Here is a 19,150-nt window from a genome sequence, read left to right as displayed (position 1 = left end):
ATTCAACACACTAGGAATGAAAGGAAATTACTGTAACATAATAAAGGTTATATACTGTCCACAACTAACATCATAATGATAAAAAACTGAAAGCTTTCCCTCTAAGATGTGGAAAATTTGATGACTGTACATACCTACACACAAATGCGCGCGTGCGCAACTCACACACTTAAAAAAGAAAATAGGTCAATCTTGCTTAAAAATCAAATAGAAAATTCTCAAATATGAAAACAAAGTGATTTCAACAGTGCATTAAAGTAATTATTTGAATTATCTGCCTAAACACATAGGATTTATGTCAGCAATATAAGTATCATTTAATGTTAGGAAATCTATTAATATAATAGCCCAGTCTCTAGTAAAACAATTTATAGCTAAGTGAATAAAAGGTAATTAATACCCTTTAATTAAATTAATAAAATACTTAATGCCTAGTGCTCATATTTTTTAAACTCATAGAAAACAATGCAAAAAATGATTCTTGTCTTCTAAGAGTGGTAAAAAACAAAATTTCCCATCTTAACCATTTTAAAGAGTATAGTTGTGTTAACTATATGCAGTTTGTTCAACAGATCTCTAGAACTTTTTCATCTCCTAAAACTGAAACTCTGTACAGTTGGACCTCTACATCTATAGATTCAACCAACTGCGGATCAAAAAAATATTCAGAGAAAAAAGTTACATTGTTAGTGACATGTACTATGTATTAAGTCTATAAAGGCTACCTATATTGAAAAGGTAGACTTTTTTTTTCTTGTAATTATTCCCTAAACAATACAATGTAACAAATATTTACAAGCATTTACATTATATTAGGTATCCTAAGTAATCTAGAGATGATTCAAAGTACATGGGAGACAGAGGGTGGGGAGCGGGGCGGGGTGGAGAGGGAGCGGAAGGTAGATGGGGTAAAGGGGGTCAAATATGTGGCGAGAGAAAGAATTCTAACTATGGAAGGTGAACATACAGTGTAAATATATATATGCCTTACTGTTAAAGTGTACAGCTGGAACTTATTAGATTTTGTTAACCAATGTCGCCATAAAAAAGAACAACTTAAAAAAAGATAATAAAGTATATGGGAGGATGTGCATAGGTTATATGTAAATATAATGCTATTTTATACAAGGGACTTGGGCATCTGCAAATTTTGGTATGGGAGATGTGTGTCCTGGAACCAATCCCCCTCGGAAATCGAGTTACAACTGGACCTGTTGAACAACTCTCCTTTACTTTCTACCCCTAGCCTCGGGCAATCATTTACCTACTTTCTGTTTTCAAGAGTGTGACTACTTAGATACCTCATATAACTGGAATCATACAATATTTGTTTTGTGATTGGCTCATTTCATTTAGTATGATGTTTTCAACTTTCATCCATGTGACAGAATTTCCTTTTTTATGGTGGAATAATATTTCATTGTGTGTGTGTGTGTGTATTTCACACTTTCTTTATCCATTCATGCATTGATGAACACCAGGATTGCTTTTATTTCTTGGCTATTATGAATAATGCTGCAATAAACATGGATAGGCAAATCTCTTCAAAATTCTCTTTTCAATTCCTTTGGATGTTTATCTCCAGAAGTGAGATTGCTGAATCACATGATAAGTCTATTTTTTGAGGAACCTCCATACGTTTCTTAGCAGCTGCACCATTTTACATTTCTATTAACAGTGTACATGCATTCCAATTTCTGGACATCCTCACCAATACTTGTTTTATTATTTTTATTTGTCATCCTAATGAGTGCAAGGTTGTATCTTTTTTTAATTTAGATTTCCTGATGATTAGTGATGTTGGTCATCTTTTCACATACTTCTTAGCCATTTGTATGTCTTCTTTGGAGAAATAACTACTCGAGCCCTTTACATATTTTTTTATCAAGTTGTTTCTGTTGTTGAGTTGTAAGATTCTTTATATATCCTTGACATGACCCCTTATCATAAATATGGCTTACAAATATTGTCTCCCATTTTGCAGGTTGCCTTCTCACTCTGTTGACTGCTTCCTTTGTCACACAGAAGTTTTGAAGTTTGATGTAGTCGCAGTTGTCGACTTTTGCTTTTGTTACCTGTGATTTTGCAGTAACATCTACAAAATCAACACCAAATCCAATGTCATAAAGCTTTTCAACTATGTTATCTTTTAGGAGTTTTAAATTTTAGGTCTCGCATTTAGGGCTTTAATTTATTCTGAATTAATGTTTGTACAATGGAAGGTAAGGGTCCAATTTCTTTCTTTTGCACATAGATAACCGGTATTTTTTAATTTACTCTGAATTAATGTTTGTAGATGGAAGGTAAGGGTCCAATTTCTTTCTTTTGCACATGGATAACCAGTATTTTCATTATCATTTGCTGAAGAAATTAGTAATAGAAAGTTTGTGTGACCCTCTTTATTTTGTATACCATTATTTGTCTTGTTTCATCTGAAATTAATAGTCACTATAACTTTCACTTGAGAAATATTTGTCAATCCATTTAATTTTGTCATTTGTTTTTGGATATGAATTTTACAAATAACATGAATTTTAATTTTAAACATTATTTTGTCTTATAATAAAAAATATAAACCATATATATTTACCTAATAAACACAGATAGGCAAATCTCTAATAGGTTGTTCTTGCTTTTATCATCTAATTTTATGCTTTGTGTCTCCTCTGTTTTCTGTGTTTGTTCTGCAGATTATTTTTGTTTGCTTTTATCTTCTCTAGAGGATTTTTCTTCTATTTCTTTTGGGTGTGTCATTATTTATTCCTATAATTTACTTTAATTCCTCTGAGGCAAATCATCTTTGTAACTCCACAGAATTACTGAAATAGATATTTAGAAATAGAAATTCTTCAAGGCTCTTTAGAAATACCAAAGTAAACAAGAAAATTCTAACTCCTAGACATGCCCTTTTGAAGAAAACATGGGTTCCCAGATAATCTACCTACTTTTTTCCTTCATAGTCACAAGTCACTTAAAAATGCAAAACCATAGAGTATGTATTTTTAAGTTAATCAGAAAAGAACCCAAAGTGTCCTTACTCTGGAATGCATATGAACCCTGGCTGAGGAATTAACTTTTTCTGAATGTCCATTATGTAACAGGCACTACTGGATGTTATCTCATTTAAACTTTACAATAACCACTAGAAAGTAAGCTCCATGACAGCAGAGTCCCCATTTTGTCATTTTTACCACTGTAATTTCAGCATCAAGAATGTGACAAGGACATAAAAGGCACACAATACTTACTGAAAGAATGAATGGAACAATATTATAAGAGGACATTCTTAGTCCCTTTCTGGAGAGGAAAAAAAAGTTCAGAGAGAAAATGTGATATTTTTAGAATTATATAGAAAGTAGCAGAACTGGGATTTGACTTAATATCTATTTGACTGATATAGTAAAGTATTATTATCCCTTATCTTTACTTAGAAAGTACCTTTATGGCCTATGTGTCCTAGCCTATTTCACATCACACACCACTGAGATCAAAGATTCAACCACACAAATTCTTTAGTGGTCTGTCTCAGTTATCAGCTTTTAAACCCTGTACCTTCTCCAGAGTTCAGTTTAAGTGTCTTTTCTTTCCTTTTCTTTTCATTTATTTTTTATGGTGTCATCGTTTAACGAAATCCAATGTTTCAGCTGTACACTTTAACAGTAAGGCATATATACATTTAAACTGTGTGTTCACCTCCCATAGTTAGAATTCTTTCTGTCATCACATATTTGACTCGCTTTACCTCATCTACGTACCCCCCTCCCCTCACCCCTTACCCTCTGGTAACCATTAGCTTGTATTCCACGTCCATGAGTCTGTTTGTGTGTCCTGTTCATTTGTTGCTTTTAGGTTTATATCCCATATATAAGTGAAAACATGTGATTTTCAACTTTTTCTGTCTGGCTTATTTCGCTTAGCATGATTATCTCAAGGCCCATCCATGCTGTCGCAAATGGCTGTATTTCATCTCTTCTTATTGCTGAGTAATATTCCATTGTGTATATGTACCACAGCTTCTTTGCCAATCATCTATTGTAAGACACTTTGGTTGCTTCCATGTCCTGCCCACTGTGAATAATGCTGCTATGAACATCGGTGTACAAATATCTTTTCGGATATGATTTTTTAAGTTTTTGGGATAAAAACACAGTAGAGGGATTGCTGGATCATATGGTAGATCAATCCTTAGTTTTTTGAGGAATCCCCATACTGTTTCCCATAGTGGCTGTCCAATTTGCAGTCCCACCAGGAGTGTATGAGGGTTCCTTTTTCTCTGCATCCTCTCCAATATTTGTTATTATTTGTCTTGTTGATTATAGTTTACCTACCAGGTGTGAGATGGTATCTCATTGTGGTTTTGATTTACATTTCTCTAATGGCTAGTGATGTTGAGCATCTTTTCGTGTTTGTTGGCTATTTGTATGTCCTCTAGGGAGAAGTGTCTGTTCAGGTCCTCTGCCTATATTTTGATTGGATAGTTTGTGGGGTTTTTTGTTGGTATTGAGTCGTATGAGTTCTTTGTATATTTTGGATATTAGGCCCTTACTGGAGGCGTTGCTTGCAAATATATTTTCCCATTTAGATGGTTGTCCCTTTACCTTGTTGACGGTTTCTTTTGCTGAGCAGAAGCTTTTTAGTTTGGTGTAGTCCCATTCGTTTATTTTTGCTCTTACTTCCCTTGCCTTTGAGGTCAAATTCATAAAATCCTCTTTAAATCCAAGGTCCTTGAGTTATGGTTTTTCTTCTCCGCTTTTTATTGCTTCCGGTCTTATATTCAGGTCCTTAATCCACTTTGAGTTCATTTTGGTGTGTGGTGATAGATAACAGTCCAGTTTCATTCTTCTGCAAGTGGCTTTCCAGTTTTCCCAGCACCACCTATTGAAGAGGCTTTCCTTTCTCCACTGTATATTTTTGGCTTCTCTGTCGAAAATTATTTGCCCATATGAACGTGGGTTTACTTCTGGACCCTCAATTCCGTTCCACTGGTCAGTGTATCTGATTTTCTGCCAATATCATGCAGTTTTGAATACTGTCGCTTTGTAGTATAATTTGAAGTCAGGCAGAGTGATACCTCCAGCCACGTTGTTTTTTCTCAGGATGGTTTTGGTAATTTGGGGTCTTTTGTGCTTCCATATGAATCTGATGATTTTTTGTTCTATTACTTTAAAAAATGCCGATGAGATTTTGATGGGGATTGTATTAAATATGTATAATACTTGGGGTAATATGGTCATTTTAACTATGTTGATTCTTCCACTCCAAGAACACAGAATATCTTTCCATTTCTTTGTATCTTCTTCAATTGCTTTTAATAGAGTCTTGTAGTTTTCATTATATAGGTCCTCCCCGTGTTTCGTTAAATTTATTCCTAGGTATTTTATTATTTTTGTTGCAATTGCAAAAGGTGTTATTTTTTCGATTCTTTTTCTGACACTGGTTGTTAGAGTATAGGAATGCTATGAAATTTTGAGCATTGATTTTGTAACTAGAAACTTTACTGTATTTGCTTAGTGTTTCTAGTAGTGTTCTTGTGGAGTCTTCAGGGTTTTCTATATAGAGAATCACATCATCTGCAAATAGTGACAGTTTAACTTCTTCACTTCCTTTTATATAGATGACTTTTATATCTTTCTCTTGTCTGATTGCACTCCCTAGAACCTCTAATGTTACACTGAGTAAGAGAGGCGACAGTGGACAGCCTTGTCTTGTTCCTGATCTTAGAGAGAAGGTATTTAATTTTCACCATTAAGTATAATGTTGGCAAAAGACTTGTCATAGACGGCCTTTATTATGTTAAGGTAATTTTGTTAAGTGCTTTGATCATAAATAGATGCTGTATCTTGTCAAAGGCTTTTTCTGTATCTATTGATATGATCACATGATTTTTATTTTTTAATTTGTTTATGTGGTATATCACATTAATCGATTTGCATATGCTGATCCCTGTGTCCCTGGGATGAAGCCTACTTGATCTTGGTATATAATCTTTTTAATATGTTGCTGTATTTGATTCACTAGTACCTTATTTAGGGTTTTTGCAGCTGTGTTCATGAGAGATATTGGTCTGCAGTTTTCTTTTTTTGTGTTATCTTTACCAAGTTTCAATATCAGGGTAATACTGGCCTCATAAAATGAGTTGGGAAGTATTGCCTCCTCTTTGATTATTTAAAAGAGTTTGAGGAGAATAGGTATTAAATCTTTGAATGTTTGGTAGAATTCACTGGTGAAGCCATCTGGTCCTGGACCTTTACTTTCTGGTAGGTTTTTGATGATTGTTTCAATTTCCATATTGTTGATCGGCCTATTTAGATTTTCCAGATCTTCTTAAGTGTAAGAAGATGGTATTTTTCTAAGTACTGCTCCACTTCTTCTAGGCAATTAAAATTGTTATATTTTTTCGTAGTATTCTTGTATGATCCTTTGTATTTCTGTGATGTCAGTCATAATTTCCCTTCTTTCATCCCTGATTTTGTTTATTTGTGTCCTTTCTCTTTTTCCTTAGTGAGTCTAGCTGGGGGGTTGTCAATTTTATTAATCTTCTCAAAGAACCAGTTCCTTGTTGTATTTATTTTTTCTATTGTTTTTTGTTTGTTTGTTTGTTTTCAATTTCATTTATTTCTGCTCTAATTTTGACAATTTATTTCCTTCTGCTGACTTCAGGCCTCATTTGTTCTTCCTTTTCTAGTTTTTAAGATGAAGCATTAGGTTGTTTATTTGGACTTGTTCTTGTTTTTGGAGATAGGTCTGTAATGATATGAATTTTCCTCTTATGACTGCTTTTGCCACATTCCAAAAGTTTTTATATGTTGTATTATCTTTATCATTCATTTCTATGTATCTCTTGACCTCTCTTTTTATTTCTTCTCTGACCCAGTAATTCTTCAGTAGCATGTTGTTTAATCTGCATGTATTTGTGGTTCTTCCTGATTTCTTTCTGCATTTGATCTCTATTTTCAAAGCATTATGATCACACAATATAGTTGGTATAGTTTCAACACTTATATTTGTTGAGGCTGTCTCTGTGTCCCAGTACATGGCCAATTCTTGAGAATGCTCCATGTGCACTAGAGAAACATGTATAAGCAGCTGTTTTGGGATGGAAGGCTCTGTAAATGTCCATTATGTCCAGATGGTCTAATGTGTCATTTAAAGATGTTATTTCCTTATTGATTTTCTGTTTGAATGATCTGTCCATATCCGACAGTGGGGTATTTAGATCCTCTACTACGATAGTGTTTTGATCTGTTTCTTCATTTAGTTCTTCTAGTAACTGTTTTACATATTTCAGGGCTCCCTGATTGGTTAATAAGTGTTATGTCTTCTTGGTGCATGATTCCCTTTATCATTATGAAGTGTCCCTCAGTATCTTTCTTTACCTTTTTTATTTTGAAGTCTATTTAGGCTGATATTAGCACCACTACTACCACTTTTCTCTGAATGCCATTTACTTGAAATATCATTTTCCACCCTTTCACTTTGAGTCTATATTTGTCTTTGGAGCTGAGATGTGTCTCCTGGAGGCACAGCATATGTTTGGGTTTTGTTTTTTGATCCATTCTTTAACTCTGTGCCTTTTTATTGGTGAGTTCGGCCCATCCACATTTAGGGTGATTATTGAAATGTGAGGTCTTCTTATAGTCATTTTATCTTTTGCTTTCTGGTAGCTCGGTGTTTCCATTGCTTCCTCGTCCTTGTGTTTTTGTTTTCTTTATTTTGGTTGGCTTTTGTGGGTTTTGCCTCTGGTTCTTCTTGTATTATGTTATATACTTCAGCTCTGAATCTTTGGTGTGTGGTTACCATTATGAATAATAAAAGATAGTTATATATAAAAGCTTGTGGATTTTCTTCTGCATGTGCCTGGAGATAATCCAGTTCCCCCTGAGAATTTCAATCTTTGAATCATCCCCTTTTGGGTTACTGTTGTCTCAATTTGTCCCTATGTATGTTGAATGTTCATTACTACCTTGTTATAACAATTCGCTTATTATTTAAGCAGTAATGTCCTGTTCTTAGTAATTGTTGCACTCTGCTTCTGTTTGCCTGATAGTCACTTTACTCCTAATTATTTAGTTCTGTTGTTATTGTTATTTGGTTTTAGGTGAGCTGACCCCTTTCAGTATTTCCTGTAGTAAAGGCCTCGTAATGGAGAATTCCCTCACTTTTTGTGTGTCTGGAAAGGTCTTAATTTTTCCTTCATATCTAAAAGAGAGCTTAGCTGGCTACATTATTCTTAGCTGGTAGTTCCTTTCACTAATTAGTTTAAATATTTGATTCCATTCCTTTCTGGATTGTATGGTTTGTGCTGAAAAGTCCAATGATAATCTAATGGGTTTACCTTTATATGTTACCGTTTTCTTCTCCCTGGCTACCTTGAGAATTCTATCTTTGGCATTGATTTTTAATAACTTTAATACAATGTGTCTTGGTGAAGGCCTTTCTGTGTTGAGATAATTGGGTGGTCTGTTGATTTCTTGAATTCCAAGCTCCAGCTCATTCCTTAGATTTGGGAAATTCTCATCCACTATTTGTCTGAAAATGCTTTCTAGTCCCTGCTCCTCTCTTCCTCGCCTTTGATAATGCCTATTATTCTTACGTTTCCTGTCCTGATGGTATCAGCTAGTTCTTGTATTTCTCTTTCATTATTTTTCGCTCTTTGGTTTCTGTCTTCTTTTTTCTGATGCATTTCTAGATTTCTGTCTTTGATATCACTGATCCTTTCCTCCATTTGGTCAACTCTATTTCCCAAGCTTGCTATTTCATTTTTCAACTCCTGCAGCGTGTTCTTCATCTCCACAAGTTCTATTTGGGCCTTTTGAGGATTTCAATTTCCTTGCTCTGCTCATCTGTTTCTTTTTTCAATTTCTGAAATTGTTGATTTGAGTTGTTTTGGATCTCATTGAGTTTTTTCAGAAGTACCATCCTAAATTCACTGTCACATAAGTCATGTATTTCTATGTCTATAAACTTATGTTCTGGAGATTTTTCTCTTTCTTTCTGAGATGCCTTGTCATCTTGGTTGTTCATGGTGTTTAATGGACTATTTCTCCACCTGGGCGTTAATGGAAGTGTATTCTGCTGTTTTCCAGAAAGGTTTATTATATAAAGGTCTGTCTGTAGTCTGTTGTAAAGAAGGTGTTTTTCTTTTGGTTTCCAGAAGGTAGCATCTAAGGCTATTGGATTCCTGCTTTATATAATGCCTTAAAGTATCTGTGGTAGCTCTTATGTGCAGATCCCACACTCAGAGGTGCTGGTTTGCAGTTTGGGTGCTTTTTGTTGAGTTTTAGGTGTTCAGCTTATTGCTGTTTCAAGGGGAGAGATATGGAGATGTCTCTCATTCCACCATGTTTTCTATTGAAATGCAGCTCATAGCACTGGTCACCTACTGGAAATGGAAATTTAGCTTAGGGGGCTGGCCGCTTTTGCTGTGATTGGAAAGGCATTCACAAGGATGGCCACCCAGCTGTGAACACTTGGTCCTGAATCACTGGGAGCTGACCTTGGCAGCAAGCCAAGAACAGTGCCCCCGACGGTCTGCAGGTTGGGTGGGGTGGGGTCTCAGAGAGACAGTGGCTGTCAGATCACAACAGCCTCAGTCTTGCTGGAAATTTGGTAATTATTGTAAGTGCCCACAAATGATCCAGATCACAGCAAGACTCACTGCTATCTGGGACTGGCCCACAAGTCCCTGATATCTGCCCAAGTTTGTGTTGGCAGCAGCGATCTGCCTGACTTTATCTCTGAAATGGGACTCACATTGCTGGCCATTGCTGGGATTAGAAACACTGCTCACAACAATGGCCACCCTGCTGTGAGTACTTCACTCTGAATTACTCAGCTCAGGGCTTGGCATCCAACCATAAACAACTGCACCTGGTAGTCTGCAGGTTAGGTGGGGTGGGCTGATCCCCTCAGATCAGCTTCTCCTAATGGCTCTGTGGCAGGGATCTGCACAATCAAGCTGGTGTGGGGCCAGACTAAGGCACAATGGTGGCTGCCTTTCCAGCCCTCTTTCTGACTCCAGGTAATGGAGACTTTTTCAGAATGAATCCTGCGTGAGCCTCAGACTCACTGCTAATGTCCCAGGTGAGTGTCCGCAGGTCAGAAAACCTTTGCACCAGTCCTTCAAAGGGATGTCTAGGGGCTCAGTCGCCTTCCTTCTCACCCAGACAGCCGGAATCCCCTCTAGTTACTACATACTACAGTCAAAGTTATTGGAGTCTCCTCTTTCCTGGGCTGGGACCCTGGGTTGGGGAGCCCCCAGATGAGACCAGGACCCCTCTCTCCTTAAAAGAGCCTCTGAAGTCTTGCTCTCCCTTCCTGGTGACCCACCTGCACCACGGGTGCGGATCCAGCTCTATTAGGGACTTTGCCTCTTTTATCGGCTCCTTTATATTATCGGATGTAGGTGTTATGATCAGCTGGACTTTAAGTGATTCTCCACATTGATTATTTTATAATTTGGTTGTACTTTCAATGCAGTCCTGGAAGGAGATGATCCCTGCTTTTATCTAGTCCACTATCTTCCCGTCCTATTTTTGATGTATTCTTTATAACATGATAAACATCTACTGCAACACCTTCTGAACTAATAAAGTATTACATAAACTAACATCATGTAAATTTTTTTCTCTTCTTGAAAGTTCTTAAGGTTAGACTCTGAATATTAATATGTATAGTTCTTCCTATCATTTAGAATCAAATATCTTACTAACACTAAGGCAGTTTGGGCAATATTAACTTCAAAACTAAGATTTTTAACGTAAACCTATTTTTTTTTTGCCTAATAAAAGAGTATAAATGATTTAACAATTCTCACAAGTTCTCACAGACTAGAACTAAGGAAAATCATTCTTTTATTTTTTCTAAAAAATTACTGAATATTAGATTATAAACCCATCATTCCTTAGTAAACTAAAATATACAATCATGACACAGTCACAATAAATCCTTGATACTGTCTTATTTAAGGAAGCATAATTTCTTAATTTAAATTCCTGATACTCTGCATGAGTTAATGTACATGCATATTATGTTTTAGAACTGTTAAATAAAAACAACTTTCTCACATGGCAAGATTTAAATAATAATTATAATAGCAAATTACTGAACCAGTCTTTGAATTAAGATTGCATGATCTCATTTTCCCTCAAAAGACCTCAGTTCTTTAGGTAATATTACCATCCTCATTGATATTTGATGTTCTGAAAAATTACAGTACCTACCCAAGGTTGCATAATCAATGGAGGAACACTGAGCTCTGACACCAAGGTAGAAAGCCCCAGTTCTTAATCACTGTACTAACCTGCCTTCGACATTCTTTAAATAGGTATTTAGAAAGAAGACTTTTAAGATTTGGCTTTGCAGATGCTTAAAAATTATATTTAATCTTATATATGAAAAAAAAATTAGAATATTTTAAACCATTTTAAGCAGCTGCATTGATTATAGCAGATAAATATTATTAAATAATGATCATGCAAGCCTTTATTCCTATAGATAAAATCTTAGAACCTTAGATAATGAAGATATTTTTAATTTTTAAAAAATCTATAGGGAAGTACAAATTAAAACAATGAGATACCACTACATACCTATTAGAATAGCTAAAATCCAAAACACAATATCAAAACTAACTGGTGAGAATGTGGAGCAACAGGAACACTGTTGCTTTGCTAGTGGAAATGCAAAATGATATGGTCATGTTGAAAGACAGTTTAGCAGGTTTTTTACAAACCTAACTGTAGTATAACTGGTATGATTCGAATTACATGATATTCTGAAAAAAGGCAAAATTATAAAGACAGTAAAAAGATCAACAGTTGTCAGGAGTAAATGAGAAAAGTGGAAGAAAATGAATACAGCATAAGGGATTTCTAGGGAAGTGAAACTTACTAACCCTATTTTATATGATATGATAATGGTGGATACATAACTATGTATTTGCATAATGCATTATGCATCTTGCATTGGTATGGTGCATTTCTTACAATTAAACCATTATTAATATATTATTATTAACTAAAGTCCATAGTTTATGTTAGGGTTAGCTCATTGTATTGTATGGTTCCATATTTTACATAATGCATAATAGATGTTATGATGACATAAATAACATGTACTTTCTGCTCAAGTTTTTTTATAAACCTAAAGCTGTTATAAAAAAGACAATTAATTTTTTAAAATTTATAGGTATTGAACTGCAACAAAAAGATTACAGAAATTCTTTAACAAAAAAAAATGCCAAATAAATATTTTTGTAGAAATAAGTTAGCAAGAAGAAATCAAATATGGAAATTCCATCAGTTTATAGTAAAATACAAAAAGCATTAGAATCAAATGGTTTAAAAACAAAGAAAATTGGGAAATGGATTCTTACTTTTTCTATTGATATGAAATTAATAGTGTAACTTTGTTTATATTCCATATTATAAACCAAAGAGAAAGTATTTATTAATTTAGCTTCCACTGAATTTCAAAATAAGGATTACTGCTTACAAAAATTTAATACATAAATATTTTTAAAAATCCTTTTTATAGATTCCAATTTTAAAAAGATATTTGCTAGAAATGATCTCCCTAGGAAAAAAGCATTAGTTTCTGAACAGATACTGTAGGAAGCATATAGCATAATTCTAATATTGTTTCATCTTATTTACATGGTTTTGACTTTTTAAAAAATATACTCATAGGTTTAAAAGGCTAAACCACTAAAGAAAGAACATTCAATATCAGGACCCCACGAACCCTTCTAAAAAATCTTGAAGATGCAAAAACTTGCAGTGTAAGAACATTCTGTTCATAATCTTTTTCTCAAGAAGAGAGTACAAAATGATTTAGAGATCTTGATGTAGATATCACTCTTTAATGACCCAAGATACCAGCTATATATCATCATCTAATCAAGTTTAAAATTTTCTCAAGATTTTAAGGGTCATTATTTAGAGATTCAAATCATTCTAAAAATCCGAACCTTTTTACAAAGGTTGTATTGCCACTGATCATTACCTTAAGTAGATAATATTCCATGGTAATTATAAAATTAGCAAATATATTTAGATATAGCTTTATAAAAGGAAAAATCTAAAATAAATTATAGTAAATACAGTGAAATGTGTGTTATCTTTACAATATATAACAGACATGCTCCTTTCGTTATTTTTACCTTTCTCTTGCCCTGGAATTCCCAAGCATGTAGAGTCAAAAGTTAATTTAGACTTTTCACAAAAGACTGGTCTTTTCTGAATATAGATTACTAAACTGAATTCTAAGAGGGACTAATTTTTTTCCATAAATATTACCCTAAAATAACAAATATCTACTAAAATGGAAATTTACTTTGAAATTACCATGTAAATGTAAATATGTGTGTGCCTTATTTAATTATATTCTTTTTTTAACTATATTCTTAAAAGCTTTAGAGGAGTGTTTGAAAAAGCAATCTTTATTGGTTTAATTTTATTAAGAAAGTTTGTAAGTAAATGAAAAGAATGCGTAAAATGAAAGCATATATCCCTATTCCTAATAATCCTTTTTAAATCAGTAATAATTTACATGCATTTAAAACCTGATGCACATAAGTTGCCAGTGTCCACTCACGATAATAACTAAATGTTGATGGGAAATGATATGTGATTTTTTAATGTAGAAACTTTGCTCAAGCGATATCACAAACATAAGCTTCTTTAAATGGCACTATTCCTTTTTTATTTTTTACTTAGATTTTCTTAAATATAATGGTTTCATTACAATTGTTCTAATGTTGTTAGCAGAATATTAATTAAACTATTAAAAAATAAAACATAAACAAAAGATTAGATAGTAAAAGCTTGAAATGAAGGTACTCCATATAAACACTAAATTAATTAATTTGGGTAGAAAGTTGACCAAAATCAGAAGGAATGAATGATAACACTTCAAGTGTAGTTAGTTGTTCACCTATAAAAATGAAGACTTGATATTAGTAACCCCATTTACTAGTAAAGGGAAACAACTGATGACTTTACAAACTGACAAAAGCATCTATTGTTTCTTTCACACAATTAAAAGCCAAATATGAAGCAGGTTAAAGTAAGTAGGTATATACTAACATAAATCTATGCGCAGAAAAGAGTTAACATAGTAGATCTGAGAATGCTTTAGTTAAAAATGACTGCTTACAAGTGTGGTTCTTGCCTGGCATCTGGAACTTGGAGTCTAAGAATATCCTCATGATTCTCTTACTGACAGAAGTGCTCACTGTAACTAAAGTGTTTGTATCTAAATAATGTGGTTTGTGTTGAACACCTGCTTTTCTTTTGGGAGTCTAGAATTTTAGCATGTGCTAGGCAGTTACTGACCTCTGATAGAAATCCTGGACTTTTAGACTCAAAATGAGGTTCCCTGGAAGACAACATTTCATGCATAATGTCTCAACTTACTGGCAGAGAAATTAAGGGTATCCTGTCTAACTCTGTTAAAGAGAGTTGGAGGGAAGCCTGCACCTGGTTTCCTCTGGACTTCACCCTATGCACTTTTTCCCTTTGCTGATATTGCTTTATATACTTTCAATATATATGATCATGACTAAATGCTGAGTGCTATGAATCGCTAAACTTGAAGACAGTTTTGAAAATCTCCAACACGACATATGAAATATTTAAAATTCTGAACTACAAAGAAAACTACCTATACCAGAACAATGGAAACTTAAAGAGAAAATTTTTCTTTGAAGTCCTAGGTATTAATAGTTAATGATGAATAATCATTCTATGAATCATTATCAAAAACATATAAAAATGAGTAAATAAAATGTTAGAGTCTGGGATTTCTATGCACAGAAAAAATTCTTATAGCTCATGAGGCCAGCTGATCAGTGGATGACAGAAGAGAGATTTCAGAATATGGAAACTATCTTGGCCACCGTGAATAATGCTGCAATGAACACAAGGGTGCATATATCTGTAGGGATAAATATTTTCATATTTTGGGGGCAGATACCCAGTAGAGGGATTGCTGGGTCATATGTTAATTCTTGTGGTACAATACAATATTTCTCAGCTGTAAGAAAAGATGAAATACTGCCATTTGAGACAACATAGATGGATCTTGAGATTATCGTGCTAAGAGAAAAAAGTCAGACAGAAAAAGTTGAAAACCATATGATTTCACTGAAACATGGGATATAAAACTGAAAGCAACCAAAAACAAGACAAACAAAAACTCAGACACAGACAACAGCTTAGTCCATTACCAGAGGGAAAGAGGGTCAGGTAGAAAAGGGTAAAAGGGGTCAAATATACATGGACATAAGGAGATTTAACTTTGTATGGTGACACACATGCAATATACAGATGATGTATTACAGAACTGTACAGTTGGAATCTATACAACTTTATTATTAAAGTGTTACCCCAATACATTTAGTTTAAATATGGAAAATGAATATAGCAATGTGCTCTAGGAAAAATTAACAACGGAATGAATCCTACCATCTTCAATGAAGACTATAAGATTTTATAAACTACTAATTAAATCTCTTATTTACCAAAAATTTTCATCTTATTCTCTAATGGAACTTCGAAAAACATTGATAATAAACCATTAAATGACAGAAAATGGGAAATTACTAATACGCATTTCAAAGATTAGTTAATAAATAGTATTAGTACTAGAATCTACTCAATAAACAAATCTACTCAGTAAACAAATAAACAAAGATTAGTTAATAAATAGTATTAGTACTAGAATCTACTCAATAAACAAAAGAAAATTTATGGTTGTCAAGAAATATACTTATTGCCTTATTATATTTGACATGTAGCCTCACAGCAAGAGAGAAACACAAACAACACTGGCTTATCATCTTCTTTCATTTTTCAATAAAGAGATAAAAATATTTTTGTTTAAATATACCTTAACTACTTCTTCGATGAAACAAATATGAGAAACAGGATCTCTCTTCTTGGCTAATACTTTTTGTAGGTGTTGTACCTAAAAAGGGGAAGAGAGAGATAGTGTATACAATTCGATATTTTTAAATGGAACAAGTGTAAAGCATAGGCACTAGAAATCGCAAGGAAAGAAAAACAGCATTTTGCCAGAGCCTTTCCATACATGATAATTAGCTAAAGCAGTTATTTTAAATGCTCAGAAATTTAAAGAATCTGCCCACGTTCACACAACTCAAAATAATAAGGATAATCCATAATTAATGTTTTCTTCACTCTCTAAAATATTTACCTGTCTACAAACTGTACAAATATGATCCACAAGTTTCTCCATATTGGTCCAAAGGGAAGCACGAAAAGCTGCAGTGTTTCCTGGGATTGGCATGGTAGATCGACCAGGTCCCCCTGTTTATATGAGTGACAAATATAAAAAATAGAAATTTCCAATGATAACAAACTGTGTATTATAAAAAGCAGATACAGGCTAAAAAATCAGAAGTTCTTTAAGAAATAATTTATGAGTGATATGAAAAAGAATCAGCCTTTTGTGTTTAAGAAAGGGCAATAAGATTTCTCTTTCTCACTCTCACATAGGTGCATCTCTCTCTCTCTCTCTCTCTCTCTCTCTCTCACACACACACACACACACATACACACACACACACATGCACACACACAATTTGATGAACATGGTTTCCTAAAATGGGGAGAGGAAGTGAGTGTAGAACAAACCACCAGGGGATAGAAGCAGTGAGTCTTTATGAGCCATACAAATGTTTTACATATTTCAAAATAAATTTAAATTTTAAAACAGCAAAAAAAAAGCAAACTCTAAAATTAAATACAAACAAATATAGACACGAATAAACTAAATTGTACTTCAAATTGATAATGTAAAACCACACAGAAGAAAACAAATAATTTTAGTAATTTTTAATTACAGAACTCTGACCTCAGTAAGATATTTTAGGGGCAAAAATAATTACAAAGAAATAGTGCACTTTACTTAACAGGCTTGTTACTGGACAAAGTACTGATTTACTAATCTGAAACTAGTTCAGGTATATTTTAAAATAGAGCAAATGAAGGGTCTCACTATAAACAGAATAAAGATACAAATATGTAAAGGGGATTAAAGGTATAATTCTGTTCACTAAAAGAATAGAGAAACAATGACTCAATAGAAATGAGCATAATTTTAATTCTATGCATCATTTCCCAATAAATGAAACCAGGGCTTATTGTAGAAAAGTGTGATTCCATCCATATCTGGAGCACTGAACACACAGTGAGCCTAATGTAAATTGTGCCAGAGAGCAAAGGAAGTGTTCAAAGATGAATGGAGATTTGTTAATGAACACAAGAACTTGACTAGAGTGGGCAGTCAATCAAAACACTGATTAAAAAAATATTTAATGGTCTACAGCCATGCTACCCTGAACAATCCCAATTCCGTCTGATCAGGGAAGCTAAGCAGAGTCGGGGCGGATCTGGTTAGTTCTTGGATGGGAGACCACCTAGGAAGACCAGGTGCTGTAGGTATTAAAAAAATAAATAAGTAAGTAAAATAAAAAATTAAAAAATGAGGGATTGTAAGCTGAGAAGGTCCTTGCAATCTATGAGGTCAACCAAGGGTTGCCTCGCCTTAAAAAATATATTTAAAAATTTTAGAAAATTAAAAAAAATAAAAATAAAAAATAATGAAAAAATAATGATTTTTCATAGTGAAAAATCATGTTTAAAAAAATGGAAATTACTATTTAGAAAAAGGTATTAAGTTAATAAATGCAGACAAAATGATAGAATAAGAAAAAAATCACCATTTTGAAACTATTTGATGGAAAGATTATCGTTGGATACCTAAATACTGGAAGAAATGTTACAATAAACAGGATATTCACATGATCTCAAATATGCACCACAAGTTACTAATTACAAAAGGAGAGTACTTTTACAAGGAGTAAGCCAGCATACACCATAGTAACAAAAGATTTCATTTAGCATCAGCACTTATGAGACAGACTAACATAATTTTGGTGCTTCTTGATATAAAGTAATTGGGAATACACATCACTTTACCAGCCTCTTTACTCTGAATGTAATCACGTAGAAACAATCAAATAAATCCAGACAAATCCAAATTGTGGGGCCCTCCAAACATTTTAATGCCATAAAAGAAAAAAAGGCAGTGGGGTTGTTTTTGATTAAAAGAGAGTAAAGACACAAGATAACAAATAGAAAAGCATAATCTCTGATTGTTTCAAGCTGTTAAAATCCTTGAGAGTGGTATGTAAGAATGTTATTGTAATACACATACACAGCTATTTGTACAGGTTTAAATGTTTCAACATAAAAAGGAGAAATTTTAATTTCAAAATGAAAAGTATAAATCAAAATTAAATTTACAAACCAGGCAGTACAAGAACACATCAGTAATTATATATCTATCCTGTTTTGTTTTTTGTTTTCTTTTTTTCTTTTCTTTTTCTTTTTTTTAAGGTGAGGCAACCCTTGGTTGACCTCACAGATTCCAAGAACCCTGTCATTTTACAATCCTTCATTTTTTATTTTTCACACCTACAGCAGCATCTGGTCTTCCTAGGTGGTCTCCCATCCAAGTACTAACCAGGCCCAACCTTGCTTAGCTTCCAAGATCAGACAGGATCAGGCTTGTTTAGGATGACATGGCCATAGACTATCTTGCTTTTAAGGAGGGCAATAAAGAAAACCAGAGGCTCTATTTGTAAACTGCTTTAGTTTACTTTTTCAAAAGTTCCAAGTTTATAAAAGAATTACATGTACCTTTCGTAAGGAGATGCTATTATTTTTCACTCTGATAACTGAAGAGTAATAAAAAAAAGAAACAGGAAAGAGATACTGGCTTTAAAAATATGAATTCCTGTTTCAAATCTAGATCTAATTAATTTTTAAAATTATTTGTAGTGTTGCGCAAAGAATATTAAGGAAAAGTATACAGGGAATAGAAAGTTAATACTGGAACAATCTTCAATTGTCTCATATGTTACCTAAAGAATGAATTTGTAATAATGAGGAAAGGCTATGTAGTGCCTTTGTGAAAATCAGCAATATTAATGAAATACCTGGACTAGGCATAGCTTGGTTTTATTTTAAGAATTATGGGGCACATCAACCCATTACAATCTTAAACTAAATACAAACAGAAATACAAGATGATATTATTTTCTCCTCACATTTAGAGAAAC

At 33.5% G+C, this 19,150-nt stretch overlaps 1 protein-coding gene across 4 annotated transcripts in view; it reads right to left on the bottom strand.

The window, feature by feature from the left end:
* Positions 1–19,150, bottom strand: part of COG5 (component of oligomeric golgi complex 5) — a 275,480-nt gene that overhangs the window by 86,058 nt on the left and 170,272 nt on the right. For all 4 annotated transcript variants that reach the window (XM_036230277.1, XM_016145849.2, XM_016145848.2 and 1 more), the window contains exons 9-10: positions 16,219–16,331; positions 15,892–15,969 (exon numbers count right to left, since the gene is read on the bottom strand). In XM_036230277.1, the coding sequence (XP_036086170.1) occupies positions 15,892–15,969; positions 16,219–16,331 (191 nt within the window). The remainder of the gene's footprint in view (positions 1–15,891; positions 15,970–16,218; positions 16,332–19,150) is intronic.

This window comes from Rousettus aegyptiacus, unplaced genomic scaffold (assembly GCF_014176215.1).
Source record: "Rousettus aegyptiacus isolate mRouAeg1 unplaced genomic scaffold, mRouAeg1.p scaffold_m13_p_13, whole genome shotgun sequence".
Taxonomy (NCBI): Eukaryota; Metazoa; Chordata; class Mammalia; order Chiroptera; family Pteropodidae; genus Rousettus; species Rousettus aegyptiacus.
The sequence above is the reverse complement of the archived record's forward strand: the minus strand, read 5'-3'. Positions and strand labels throughout refer to the sequence as shown.